Raw genomic sequence first — 15154 nt, 5'->3', positions numbered from 1 at the left:
AAATTTTGAACGAGAAATAAACGAAACGAATGATAAAATGTTAGTTTAGAGCGCGGACGGCGGCTGAGTTATCGCGATACTAGGCAGTGCAGGTGTTGAGAGAAGTTAGGAGAAGACGCGCCGCCGCCGCCGCGGCTGACTACAGAGTGGTAGCGGGCCGAACGGACACGGGCCCCACCCCTAGCGCACGCGCGCTGCTCGTCCACCAGCGCGCATGACCGACATCCTACCGAAAAGTGGAAGAGTGACTCCTACAACGTAGATATACCATTATGTAGTAAATAAATATTGTATCATAATAGATGCCAGCTTTGGTACATAATTTTGACCTAATTCAACATTTTTATGCTACGTTTGCAGCAAAGGAACTTTATCGTAAAAAATACGTTCCTCACGCAAAAATCATCGCATACTCCCTGACCTACATATCCCAGGTGCAAATAATAGGTATGCTTACATAAAAACCTTCAATGGATTTTAGTAAATTTATTTCGCTTGCTTTTTTTGTTTCCTTTCGTTCATTATTGAGTTGTATATTTCTCTGATGCCACTGAAATATCCCGCTCTTAGCGTCACTTCATGTCCCTTGGGTAAGCTTTGAAAATTTGACAATATTTCGTCATCGGTTTTCGAGAATATACGCATTTCGAATGAAAACGGAATGTTGAGCTTATTAATGGCATAATCAACACTATGGCCGCAGTGTGCCTCTCGATTCATATTGAAGATACTATCATTCACAAACCACTGAAGGCCGCCGGCTCGTTGATTAACTTTAGCGGCTACGTCCCCAGCCCTCTTCTTGACTTTTTCTATTGAACTAAAGGTAATATTTTTGCTAGCATAAGGATAAAATATACCGTGGCCGTCGCGGCGCAGGGAAACGTATGTCTTAATGTCGCTTTTATATTTGTTTAAGACCTCCATTATGAATATAGTCTCATTTTCCGAATTTGGTACACGGCCAGGGTATTTTTGTGAGAATATATTTTTATTGGCTGGGCAATTATTCCACGATTCATCAAAATTTCTAGTTACATCTACTCCATATGACTTTGTATTAATATTATTACAGTTCTTCCTCCAAGTTTCCATCTCCTGTAAAATACAACAGCTCTTAGTCGAATTTGTTACATAATTTGATAAAAACATCTCAAGTTTTTATTTCCAACCAACATTTATAGATTTGAAAAAGTCCCTAACGAGGTGTTTGCCTCTACTTAGGGAATATTTTTGATGTTTATTTCACTACGCTACTTGAATGTGGGTTGATGTATCACATGTAGCGTTTATTTGAGCTGGAAAGGAATTATGAACACAAATTGGGAACAAAAATAGTGACGCTTTTCAAAGTTCGACCACGCAATATTTGGTTAAGATTCTCGCAAATTAGCCACTAAGGTTTTGCATGATATTATTATTTTTAATCTATATAACTGTCGATAAACAGTTAGGACAGTTATTTTAACGATAATTCTCAGAAATTGATGTTGAAGAACTTGGTTCTCAGCAAATACAAGGAATACTTAAATTGGGAAATTCTTCTGAATCTCCGGGGTGTAAATAAAAATATTAGGTTCATAACAACAACAGTCTGTAAATTCCCACTGCTGGGCTAAAGGCCTCCTCTCACTTTGAGAAGAAGGTTTGGAACATATTCCACCACGCTTTTCCAATGTGGGTTGGTGGAATACACATGTGTCAGAATTTCTATGAAAATTTTCACATGCAAGTTTTCTCACGATGTTTTCCTTCACCGCTGAGCACGAGATGAATTATAAAGACAAATTAAGCACATGAAACAGCGGTGCTTGCCTGGGTTTGAACCCGCAATCATCGGTTAAGATAACCAACACGCGTTCTAACCACTGGGCCATCTCGACTCGCACTAGGTTCATATATTTTTTTAAATACAAGAACTTTTTATAGAAAACTAACATTTCTAGAATATTCGGTTCCATCAGGATTGGAGGAAGGTAGGATAACCCATCGAACGTTACGTATCATGTCTCTATTTTCAGCACAAGCTAGGAGTTGTTCGATGACGTACAACGCGAAGGCTACGGTCTCAGTGCCAGCGTCTTGACCAGCGTCTAAGACTATGACCGGTAATGTCTCATCCTCTTTGACGTTAGGTTTTGTACCATTTATCACAACCTGAAATTAAAACTTACAATAGATTTCAATATATCCAATTTTCTATTTTTTGGGATTGAAAAAAATCTGCATGACTTTGTCCTTAAAGAAATTGTACTTAAGGAATCATCCAATTCAATTAAACTTAAAATTAAAGGGTAACGATCATATCTACCATTAAGTTTATTCAGTTATTTATAAATTAAAAAAAAACATTTTTGTATGTATACAAACCTCATAAAGATTTCTATTTTCAGTTGTTGTTAAATTCTCGTAAACTTTAACAGTATTCGAACAATACGATTTTATTGCTTTCAAAAATATTGTTACCTGAAAATTTTAATATTTAATAAATAAAGGATGTTTATTTTTATGTTATTATGTGTTATTTTCTATAGTGTTCCTTAACAAATAATTTCATAAGTATCAACTAAACTAGCTTTATATGTTTTTGCATGCATTGTGCGTGTAGAAATATAATATTTATAAATTATATTTCATGTAGATAACAAATGTGCACCAATCGATCTTTAACTGACGTTAAAGCCTATTAAAACGCATATTTAAAACTAACACAACTTAATCATATGTTAATAAGATATATATGGTACTAGCGGCCCGCCCCGGCTTCGCACGGCTATTTGATATGTATCGTTATATTATGACCAAATTACATAAAATCGTTATAAATTGTTGCCGACATTATATTCTGATGTATAACCTATATTACTGTTATAATTCATCCAAATCTATTTAGTAGTTTTTTCGTGAAAGAGTAACAAACATATATACATCCTCAAAAAACTTTCGCATTTATAATATTAGTGGGATGCAAGTATTTCATTCGGATTTAACATGAATATATACATATACAATAAAAAACATAACTAACAGTATTGACACCGACGGATACATTCTCCACACAAGCATCTTCATCGTCGAGAAGCAACTTGTCTAACATTCTTTTGTAACACGGTCGTATTGACTTGCATCTAAGAAAAAGTTATTTAGTAAGCCCTATTATATACAGCTGTAAGAGTATGCTATAAACAGAAAGGTATTTTATTAAATATAATACAATATTTGTGTGTTATACGTATCGAAGGAACGAGACGTTTAATCTCTCTTTATCACGGAGAAATAAAAAAAATAGGATTAAAATGAGGGATGGTGTTGACCAATGTAATTAATTAATCAATTGATTAATAAAATAAAGTATAAAAAATGCATTAAACTGAAATATATATCTACTCTTTATATATAGGTAGTGGGTAGCAGTAGGCTAATGATGATGATACGGACGATCTCCGTGGTCGAGTGGCGTGTACACCGTTTTTCATTGGTACCCCACTCCGAGGTCCCGGGTTCGATTCCCGGCCGAGTCGATGAACATTATCATTAATTTTCTATGTTGTCTGGGTGTTTGTGGTACCGCCATTACTTCTGGTTTCCCCTAACACAAGTGCTTTGGCTACTTACATTGGGATCAGAGTAATGTATGTGATGTTGCCACATATTTATATTTATTTATTTATATATCTACACGTATAAACACGGATTATGATTTATTTTTACTTGCATTAAAGACAAATATACATATATTTTTTTTATTTGCTCACCCACAAACTTCCCCTTTAGTCACTTCCAGGAAAACTAAAATTAAATATTTAAATTATCATATTACATTCAGACGATATAACCAAATTTCATTACAAACATGTAATGTATTTCGAGTTACCTGTTAAAATTATAGTTTGTATAAAATACATTGTATGCTACACGTACAAAATTATAAATATCGTTCATAACTTATGTAGAAGTTTGTGAAATACTATATAGCTTTAGTATAATTTTATATGCGTTTCAAATGCCTCTACATTGCTACTAATATTATTGTTAAAGTAACTGTCTGTTACCACAATTAAGCCACTATTTAGATTAAATTTGATATGGAGATAGTTCGAGTTGAGTGGAAAGACAAAGGCTATTTTTTATACTTCCCCAAGGGTGAACATATAACTAAAAAGTAATGTAAAAAAAGTATATGCTATAAAATTATAAATATCGCGTGTTTAAAGCCGGGGGTTCAGTTAGTATTATATATACAGTTATATTTGATTTTAATTTTGTAACATTTATAATTTTGTAAAGTCGAAGTAAAGCCGCACAAACGAATGTAAGAACTCGGTTAAGCCTTCGTTATTTCCATTATTATTTATAGTGAAAAATTGCAGTTGTTTTAAAATTTTCCTATGAATAGTTATATTAAAAAGTCACTTTGGGCCACGTCTTCCAAGAAGACAACAAGCTTGGTCCAGCGAAGATCTGCTGATTTTTAGTAAAAATAAAAATTATAAAACGCCAAAATGTATAAAAGTAGAATGTAAAAAAGGCACGGGTAACTGTGAGCCTGTAGATGTTATAAATTAAATAAAAAAAAATGTTCTTATGTAGATAACAACTCTCGAAGTGAGTTGTTATCTACATAAGAACATTTCTTTAATTTATTAACTTCGATATATATAATCTTTGGTAGGTCTTTCCAAGTTAATAATGATTTGAATATATTTTTAATATTGATGTTATATGATATCCTGCCAGGAGATTACAAATAAATAAAAGGAACGTTAGACGAAGTATTCATTATTTTTATATATATCTAAAACTAGTTAGTTGCCTTTGCCATGCCAGTGTTTATATTGTCATACCGATTGTATGAACAATATAGAAGTTCGTATGTTAGGGCTCTATCAAATTACAATTAAAATGGATAGTAAAAAACGCATACATATGTCAATTTCAATTTAATCGATTAATAGGTTGCCAAATCGATTAATCTCGAGACGATTTACAAGCTTCCAATTTTAAATATAAGATTTCAATTTCGCTCCTAATATTTCAAAATACGTAATGAATTTCGCCAGAGGTATTAAAGCCATATCAGATGGTTATTCAGTTGGAAAATTAAAGGTAAATCGGAATATCAACGAAATATTTTCTAGATATTGCATCCTTGCAATATTGACTCGGCTTCGTGCTCGAGGAAAATATGAAGTTAACGGTACATGTTATTGAATTCCATACTTAAAATATGTTTTTTTTTTTTCATTTAAGCTACTTCTAATATTACGTTCGTTCCACATTAATCTTGCTGGTTTTCTTACTTCTGAACTAGCTATCCAGCCGGGGCTTACGCGGCTAGAAGAATATTTATCTTGCAATTCATACATAACTCTATTGGAGGCTGGTAAAGCTCTCAGCCGTCATTATTTTGTCCGACATTTCTAGCAAAAATCGTCATATTCTAATCACTTTATAAAAAAAACCCTAATTAGTTTTATAGTATCAGCATCCTATTAATCAATCTATCATTGTGTTTAAAAATATTTTTTGCTATGCATGCTATGGTCTCCTATTATTGAAGGAGCACATAACTCGTGTAACCCTTATACTGTTTTATTTTAAGAATATGTATTAAGTCTGTATCTTTTGTTGGAGACTCATAAATAAAATAGATAAATTATAACCAATACTGTATGAAAATTATTTCGGTAATTTTTAAGCTTAATGGGTACTTACAGATAGACAGAAAGATACGGCGGAGGACTTTGTTTTATACTATGTAGTGATTAAAAAAATACTATAGTTTCATTTTTAATTTATTTATTAACCCTAAATTTTTCGTAATAATTTTAGCTGTTCGTTTCAGATTCTTCTGGCGAATTATTCTTACATCTGTGTCCAATATATTTTGAGCAGAACTCTTTTTTGATTTGCGTCGCGAACGCTCTGAAACCTTCGTAGTACTGTGGTAGGACTACGCGTAAAAGTCGTTCAGGGTATATGAATTCAAAACCATTTGTCAGTTCCATTGTATAAGAATATGGTACACCAACTGCTCCGAAAGCGAAGTCATCACTACCACCAGCGGCAGCATACCACTTTCCAGCACTTAAAACTTTGAAGGGTTGACCACCAGCCTTTTGTACCGCGTCTGATACTATTCTTGCCATCGTATCCAATCTCTTCCATTCCTTTGGCAGGAAATCTCCCGTGTAACCCCAAGGGTAAACTAAATACTGACCGTATGAATGCAACGAAACATACAATTTCATTCTTTTGCTATTTTCCATCATAATGTTTCTGACCATCTGTGTTTCTACTTCGGAGAAAGGTTTCGGTCCAGCGTAAGTTTCCTTATCGCAAGGATTAGTAGAGACTCCACTAACAGCCCATTTGAAACCATAATTACGGTTACCATCAACTCCAAAACACTCGAACTGAGAGTTTTTTGATCTTGTCTTCCTCCATAAACGATTCTGCAAAATTTGAAACAATTCATTTAATTTATTTTTTTTAAACAAATTTAAACAATTAATGTAAGTCAATATTTATTAATAATATCAAAAATTGCAAAGTGAATATTCAAATCTTAAAAAAGATCACAACAAACGGTAATTCGGAGAATGTTATTAAGTTGAAACATAATTAAACTAAATTAAAAAAAAAGCTTCCTAAGACGCTGTATAAACTAATTGACGAAAACAACTACTAATATAACTGACCGCTCTACTAGTGCGTGTGTACTCGTATCCATCAGGGTTGACAACCGGGAGGATGTACCAATCCACTCCGTCCAGCTCTTTACGGGCATCGGGGTCGTTGACCAGCCTGTGGATCAGGTATAGAGCCATCGCTGGCGCCACCCACTCGCGGGCGTGGATACCTGACAATGAATCATTAAAGATTAACTGGTTATTGAAACGGGACGAAGACCCCGCGCTGAAATGATACAGTATTGTGAGTAATTGGATCAAATCATGACGAAACTCACTTAAAGTGTTATTAATATCAATTTTAATTTCGCGTGGAAATATTTAGCACAAAAAACAATTAAGATATATTTTCGTTCCAAGAAATATTCATGGGAACAAAATAACACGGCGTATTCGAAAACAAAAATAAATATTTGTATACATTATGTTGCTTTATAAGTACTCGGAACCAATTCATACTAGTCCTCTCATATTAAGACATTTACCTACCTTGAATTTAAAAAAAAATGTTATTTGTTTTCAAAATCAAGGAAAAAGTCGTATTCAATAATATTAATCTTATAGATAGGTAATATCTTCACCTATCTATCTATAAATTTTTCGTGTTCTTTTTTATTTCATAATGTATATTCAATGTCATATTCGTACCAGCGTCGACAAATATGATAGGATTCTGTGCGCTGTGATCTGACGATATCTTAACGAGCTTCATTCGTCGTCCTTGATAGCTGGTTCCTAAGTTTTGAAGTTTCACCAAGTCTGATTGTCGTTTTGCCAAATTGTCTATATATTCCTGGATCTGGAGACGATTAGTAAACTCTAACATTATTTGAATTTTCAATATGTCGTAAGTCAAAAGACAAGTAACGCAAAATAACAAATACATATGTATGTACGTAATTTATTCGCAAAAGAACATGTCATTTTTTGGAGAATGAGTTTTTTAGTTTGTGTTTATGTTCTAACTGTTCTCGAGACCGTGACCGAATCATGTACTCGTTTGAATTAAAAAAAAATATTATTGTAGCCTATGTTACTCCTTATTATATCAGTTATCTGCCAGTGAAAGTCCCGTTAAAATCGGTCCAGCGGTTCCAGAGATTAGTCGGAACAAACAGACAGACAGACAAAAATAGTAAAAAATGTTGCATTGAGTAAAAAAGGGTTATTTTAATATTACAGACACTCCAATTTTATTATATGTATAGATATAACCGTCAGTCGTTGTGATAAAGTTTAGTATTTTGTTTAAAAAATCTAATCTCGAATAGAGAAATTGATTTTAATTCATAAATATCCTGATTCAGTACGTAAATGCTACTTGCATACGCTATACGAAAAGTTAATTGAAATTAGTAAGCATTTTGTACGGTATGAAAATTGTGTTTATGAAGGAGTTAGGTTTTACTATACTATATGCATAATCAATTAGATACTTTTTCAATGATTCTGATGCTTGACGTACGTACGTACGACGTACTCTTGACTTGAGTACTTTAATTTTTTTTATAAAAAACGTATACGAAAAGTGACGTTTACTTACAGCGGAAAACGAATGGTATTCGTAAATACTAAATCCTCGTAGAATTCTTCTTTTTGGCGTTCGCTCAACGCTCTCAAACATCCTAAAATATATAATAAAAAACATATATAATTAACTAAACAAACCTTATAACTTGCATAAAGCCGCGCCCAATTTATTCGCATACTTGAGTATATTTAAAAAAAAAATGTTTTTATTTTATTTAAAGTACGAGCAGAGATGGTCCAGTGGTTACAACGCGTGCATCTTAACCGATGATTGCGGGTTGAAACTCAGGCAAGCACCACTATATATATATATTATGTGCTTATTTTGTGTTTATAATTAATCTCGTGATCGGCGGAGAAGGAAAACATCGTGAGGAAACCTGCATGTGTAATTTCATATAAATACTATATATGTACATGTGTATTCTACCAACCGGCATCGGAACAGCGTGGTGGAATATGTTCCAAACCCACTCCTTAATGGAAGAGGAGGCCTTATCCTAGCAGTAAGAAATTTACAGGCTTTACTTACTTTTTTTATTTTTTTTTATTTAAAGTACTACTAACCTTCCATAGTTACGTTTGAGTTCATAAATCAAACTTTCATCTTTAATGAATTGCTTGACAAACGGTATGTCATTAGGCGATACTAAGATATCAGTGCTATCATTGAAACTTCGACTTTTCTTCAAAATTTCAACTTCATGCTCGGGTACTTCTAGATATTTCAATGCTTCGATTTGCTGTATACCGTTTGGGTAAAGCTTAATCAGGGTATAACTGAAACAACATAGTTTAGTATTACGATCCGTTAATGAATATAGCGGAACAGTTATAAGTAAAACCATAGAGCTAAAACGTTCTTAAAAGTAGAGATGAACAAATATAAAAAATTGCATTTAGATATTAAAAAATCCAAGTAATGTCATAATGTTCATTACATGATACATGACATGATAGCTACCACAATACACGTAAAGTATAATATGTTATTATATATTATAGTAATCTTACGACTATATTTTTGTGGTATACGTACTTGTCATATTTGTTGTCTACACACTCCACTTGCCAAAATAACCCCACCAAACCTGGAAAATAAGATTTTATGATGTATGTTTTGTACATTTTAAGTTAGTTTGAGTTTAAATATAAAATATGTTTGCGTAACACATTATATTCTTATTTGAAACAAGCTTTAATATACAACTTTTCTATAATAAGTAAGTATAAGTATAGTAATCTAAGATAATTTAAATTCTCCTGTTTCTTTCGGTTTATAAGCCGTCCTCCTCCTATTGATGAAAACTGCATTAAAAAGCAACTTTCTTTCATATTGAGTCAATCCAAAAACCTTTATTTTAGTTTACTACGATCTTAAAGACATAATAATTATACAATATCATGATACCATACAATTTGGTCGTTGCATAACAGAATCGATATACACCCACTACACGTGTAAGTATAAATAAATGAGCCAAATCCCGTAATTCCCCTTAATGGGCCCGAGAGTCGAAGGTAGTTCTTTAAAAACACGCCATTAGGAGGCGACGGTAGCGACTTAAATTTCTAAGGCAGTATTTGCTTGGAAGTGGGACGATTCTTTAATTTGCGGCGACATTTATCGTTTTTCCTTGGCTTCTTGTAATTGAGCGTTTCCTAAAACGGCCGGGTACAATCTGGCTTCCGACGTGGACCAATTCCGAAGCAATTGATGTCATTAGAATCGCTCTTTGATCGCCTGAATCCCCGATAATTTTAATTTAATAAAGACGGAATTTTTCGATTCAAATTAACTGCAACGCTCTATGGAATGAAGCCATGGCGGTCCTTTGATCAAATATTACTCTATTTTATTTGATCCGAGTTGTGTTTGGAGAAATTTTATATTAAATTCTTAATTATCTGTAGCATTTCTACTGCGTCTACGTCGCTTTGACTTCCACGTATTATATTTAATTATAACTTCTTTGAGAGATGGTTTTTTTTTCTGAGTAGTTTTAATATTAAGAAGAATTCCATATTGAGCATCAGTAGCAATAAAAAGCGGCTTGAATTATCATGTTAATTACCCATGTATTCTAATAGAATAGTATGAAGCTCAAGAGTTTTCTTGTTCGTACATTTGTGTGAAGCCGTTAATCTTAAGATCTACCTTAGTCGGATTCATTCATTTTAATTGTAAAATTGTGCAGTAGATTTCATTATATTTATTTAATATCATAAATGAAAATATTAACAGGAATCAAATATTAAATTAAATAGACATAATTTATAGTCACAAAGTTAAGTAAGTTATTGTTCAATAGGATGAGAACCAATCCAAAGAAATTAAGAATGTTGGTTAACCTCTTATGTGATTGTTAAATCCGTTGTTAAACCTTTACATACATATAATATATAAAATATACAGTAAATTTACATCATCAACTAGCAAGTGATGTTATTAAAAATTACTACAATTATTGTAAAAGAATAGCCAGGAAGCTAGTTTAGTAACGATATTAATAACAGCAATCGCCAGCCGTTCTTGTCAGAATGACACAACAATTGTATCATTAATCTGAATAAATTGTTTTAAAGTATATAGTTATATAAAAACTGCTTAGAACTGAATTATAGAAATAAGTTATATGGATACCTAACACAAAGATCTTAACTGTAATAGTAATATTAAAGTTACGCATATAAAAAATAAATATCTAATCAATATAGATAGGTATCTATACAATATAAAGACACAAATCAAATTCTGTGGATGACACATATGGCAGATTTCTTAGACAATTACACTTACCTACAAACAAAGAAATAAGACATGTTTTCCTTCACCGTTCAGGCCGAGATGAATTATAAACACAAATTAATCACATTAATATTTCGTGATGCTTGCCTGGGTTTGAATACGAAATCATCTGTTAGATGCACACCTTCTAACCACTGGGTCATCTCAGTTCTCGGTTCTCGATTATTGGACACAATTTATTATATTTAATTATTTATTTGCATGCATACCACCAGATAATCACAAATAATACTGGCTTTGAAGATTAATTAATTCTTAAACGATATGTTTGAACGTGAAAAAAAAACATTGTGAAGAAACCTACACGTGTAGAATTATATTCTGCCACCAAGCATATATGTAGTATAACATCGCTGTGAAATATATCCAAATTTTCTCCTTAAAAGGAGAGGACCGTTCATCCTGGAGAGATTAAATTATTATTATTATTAATTACGGCAATGAATTTTGTCTTTTCATTGACATATTTATTTTTATTTTTCAATCGGGTATTTATGTATAAAAATATGTATCTATATATTTAATTGTTCGCGATACGTTAAACCACCGGACCGTTTTAGGTAGTGAAAGTAACCATAGCACTGCACATCTCCAGCTATAAGCATCACTGTGCTTTCATACAATGTCCGTATAGAAAATAGACCTTTGATTACATAGCCTTTCTAGTCTTAAAGACCTTTTCCGATATAACTATATCTCGTAAATATAAAGGAAATAATCAAAAGTGGTTTGGTTTGAAGGATTAAGGAGTTCCCACAGAGTTTCATACCGGCTCCTGTTATTTAATTAAATCAAATTAAATAACAATCCTTATGTGCTTCGATTTCGTTACTGTTGATGATTTTAAGTCAAGAAGGTCATTCAGTAATGAGGCCATTTTCATTTAAATGTGTTATATAAACGAATACGGTGTTTAAACCTCTTTTGTTTTATTATTCTAAAAACTTATTTTTTTTTATAAGATTCAATTAAAAGGACATTATCATTCCTTAAGATAGACGCCTTTCTGTTGCAGAACTTTTGTAAATTGTTCTTAATTTAAATTATTTAGATTGCCATATTATTTGTATAATATTGAAAATATGATAACGATTTTAATTTTTAATTATATCGACACATAACATTTGCGTTATTATTCCGTTTGCCTAGAATTAGATTGAACAATGAATCAATTCACTCAACTCCAGTACAAAATTTCCTTGTATAAAAAGTATCCTACTCTCTTCTTAAATATTAATTAAGTTATCTGGACGACGGACTATTTTACAATGAAACTTCATCGAAATTCTTGGTAGCGCGTAAAGTTGTGCAGATTTTTTGTAATAAGATTATTTTGTAATAATTTCAACGAATCTTATTTTAAATAAATGTTAATTCCGTATGGATCTTATCAAAAAACTTTAGTCACACTCAAATTGAGAATAATGATAATTTTTTTATATGTATGCATGTATAATTAACAATAGTATTGATTGAAGTTATAATTGTGTTATTTAAAAAAGTCTGCGATTTTAGAGCAAATATACTCTATTTAACATTAACTAATCAGCAAATAATATTTTGTTTTATTTAAATATATTCATATGAAAAATAAGTTGAAAATATGAGTAAAAAGTGACATGACTTTGAAGTAAACATATGATTGGTATACATTTTAAAATTGAATATAAATATATTTATAGTACCTGTATTTAAACATTTAAAAAAAAATGGGGCTATTCATAATTGTCAAAAACTATCATTATATATTATTAAATTCGCATTAAAGGCAAAAAATATAATGAAGGTATTTTATGGCTTATATTAAACGAGCTGCAATTATTTAGATAAAAGTTAAACACCAAGTAAAACAATTTACAACAACTTAAAGATCGTAAGAAAATATCTATAATATGGAAATAAAGTACGACCATCTAATGTAACTAGAAGAATATTTAAAGTCACAAGAAATGTCCTATTTTAATATCCTTTGTTTGTGTGTAGTGAATGTTTTATTATTTTATGATGACCACAGATTAAGCTTAAATTAATTTATTTTTTTAGTCAAAAAATATAAGAACTTCTTTAAGCGAATACTTTAAAATGTATAAAGATTTTTTTCTTATATAAAGGTTATAGTTATCATCAAAATCTAAAAACATTTGTATTCACTGTTATGTGTTGCTTATTTTTATTATTGTAACAAAAGTAGGTCTGTGTAACCTCAAAAAATCCCGCTTGAATTGCATCGGAGAAAGTACTTTATTTATAGTAACTAGAGTGAAATGACGATACAAACCAAGACTCGGTAAAGATCTAATCTATTTAAAACCGTTATAAAGTATAATTTTAAACATTAAAACAAAAAATATATTAATATTTAAATTCAAAGAAGTTATTTTAAAATTATTTGTAACATTTTAATTAATTAAAAATAACTTACCGAAATAGAACACGATCCAATTGGTAATTTTTAAACTTTTCAAGCACATGATTATATGATACGATTGATTTTATTTTTTATTCGACCGTCAAATTTGTGATTAAATAAATAAATAATATCACGGTCGCGCAGCCATGCACTCGTCTCACCGTACCGCTGCTGACTGAGATATCGCGCATGCGCAATGGCTAACCTTCTGCAAGATCTTCCAAAAAAAAAACAATTATTATTCTAATTATCACGATCAACATCATAAGGTCTTTGCCCTTAGTAAATAAAACTTAATTCCAATTAGGCCCTTAGTCTTAAAATAAATATGTTTGTAAATTTCAAACGTATTAATTCATTATCGATAATAAAATTTAGTTTATGCCTTCGAATTATAAACCCTTTGTATATATTTATTTGTGCTTACCGAAAGATAAATAAATCGGTTCAAACATAATAGCCTTCTTTTTTAATTAGTTATTTGAGGATGTTTAAGAGTTTAACGTTAGAAAACAAAACAATGCAACTTCTATATTACAACGATCAATTTTATCGCACAATTAAATTGATAATATTACTTTGACATGGTATGTAGATTGTTTTATAATCAAATTAAATGCCACATTTGTTTACAACTTGATTGAAATGATATTGAAGCGTATTAAAATTTAATCAATCATAAATTTATTTTCATGTAACAGAATTAAACATACATAAACAAAGAGAGTCGTAAAAACAATCTTCAATTAGTTACTGATTGGAAATGTTCCGGTTTGTGTAGAGACATTTTTAATTATTATTAGCCGTTTTAAACATAATTATTTTTATTGTTGACTGTATAGGTTCTGACAGCAGGTTTCACTTTTGTCACGTGCTACGATATATTGCCTGTTGTTTGATTTTTATATACATTTTTTTTTATTTAATAGCTTGACACACTGGCAAAGGGACCACCCGATGATCGGTAGTCACCAGCGCACATATTCATTGCCTCTGTCATAAATAGTAAGTTTAATATCTAACGTCACCAATGGGCCACCAACGTTGAGAACTATGCTGTGTCTCTCGTGCCTCATAAGTGAGGAGCACTTTTTAGGGGTAAATCTAAAGAAAATATATGAAATTCTGATATATGTCTCTTTGTTGTTTGTCTGTCTGTTTCTTTATTCGCCGAGAAAATTTTATTCTTGAAATAAGAGTTCAAGAATAAAAAAGAAAAGGTATAAAGTTTAAATTAGTACCAAATAGCTAGATGCGGTATGCGATACCTTAGAGGCTGGAAAAAACACCAAACCTACGAAATTTAAAGATTGGCCGTTAATTTCCCATACATTTTAGAAAGGAATTAAAACTTAGGGTAGGTACTTACCGTTGACCTAGAACCTCTATCTATTTAGAAGATCTGTCTGTCCAAATTTTTAAAAAAATCTGGTAATTCTTTCATTATTTTGTTGGTACTGAACCCTCAGTTTGCGAATACGACTCTTACTTGCCCGGTTTTTTGTTTATTGCTAAGCATCATCATAATCTACATAATCTCATACTTGTGGATATGCCGTTATATAATTTATTTTTTAATATATTCAAATATTCATCGTATTTGTTCGCTAATTCTATCCATAGTCGATGAAGATTATGGTACAATTAATTAAGGGAAATTTTAACCACTAACGATTTAATTAAGGTTAATGTGATATATATTTGGAAAAATTC

At 31.4% G+C, this 15154-nt stretch overlaps 2 protein-coding genes across 2 annotated transcripts; both read right to left on the bottom strand.

Annotated features, from left to right (window-relative positions):
* Window positions 1-310: 310 nt before the first annotated feature.
* LOC124537631 (zinc carboxypeptidase A 1-like) lies at window positions 311-3971 on the bottom strand. The gene is made up of 6 exons (XM_047114528.1): window positions 3875-3971; window positions 3756-3789; window positions 3029-3128; window positions 2371-2466; window positions 1939-2157; window positions 311-1098 (listed from the first exon to the last, which is right to left on the bottom strand). The coding sequence occupies exons 1-6, from the start codon at window positions 3903-3905 to the stop codon at window positions 487-489; spliced, it is 1092 nt and encodes a 363-aa protein (XP_046970484.1). The 5' UTR covers window positions 3906-3971; the 3' UTR covers window positions 311-486.
* A 1817-nt stretch (window positions 3972-5788) lies between these two features.
* LOC124537619 (carboxypeptidase B-like) lies at window positions 5789-14000 on the bottom strand. The gene is made up of 8 exons (XM_047114503.1): window positions 13869-14000; window positions 13454-13658; window positions 9262-9313; window positions 8790-9002; window positions 8236-8317; window positions 7341-7491; window positions 6702-6862; window positions 5789-6455 (listed from the first exon to the last, which is right to left on the bottom strand). The coding sequence occupies exons 2-8, from the start codon at window positions 13500-13502 to the stop codon at window positions 5829-5831; spliced, it is 1335 nt and encodes a 444-aa protein (XP_046970459.1). The 5' UTR covers window positions 13503-13658; window positions 13869-14000; the 3' UTR covers window positions 5789-5828.
* Window positions 14001-15154: the final 1154 nt, after the last annotated feature.

This window comes from Vanessa cardui, chromosome 18 (assembly GCF_905220365.1).
Source record: "Vanessa cardui chromosome 18, ilVanCard2.1, whole genome shotgun sequence".
Classification (NCBI taxonomy): domain Eukaryota; kingdom Metazoa; phylum Arthropoda; class Insecta; order Lepidoptera; family Nymphalidae; genus Vanessa; species Vanessa cardui.
This window is presented reverse-complemented; position numbering and strand designations above follow the sequence as displayed.

Excerpts from the sequence above, each read along its gene's own strand:
- LOC124537619 (XM_047114503.1), bottom strand. The coding sequence starts at position 13,502 with ATGTGCTTGAAAAGTTTAAAAATTACCAATTGGATCGTGTTCTATTTC. Across the intron at positions 9,003-9,261 it reads GTAGACAACAAATATGACAA|TTATACCCTGATTAAGCTTT; the intron begins GTACGTATACCA and ends ATGTTGTTTCAG. Across the intron at positions 8,318-8,789 it reads CTCAAACGTAACTATGGAAG|GATGTTTGAGAGCGTTGAGC; the intron begins GTTAGTAGTACT and ends TATATATTTTAG.
- LOC124537631 (XM_047114528.1), bottom strand. The coding sequence starts at position 3,905 with ATGTATTTTATACAAACTATAATTTTAACAG. Across the intron at positions 3,790-3,874 it reads ACAAACTATAATTTTAACAG|TTTTCCTGGAAGTGACTAAA; the intron begins GTAACTCGAAAT and ends ATTTAATTTTAG. Across the intron at positions 2,467-3,028 it reads TATCCGTCGGTGTCAATACT|GTAACAATATTTTTGAAAGC; the intron begins GTTAGTTATGTT and ends TAAAATTTTCAG.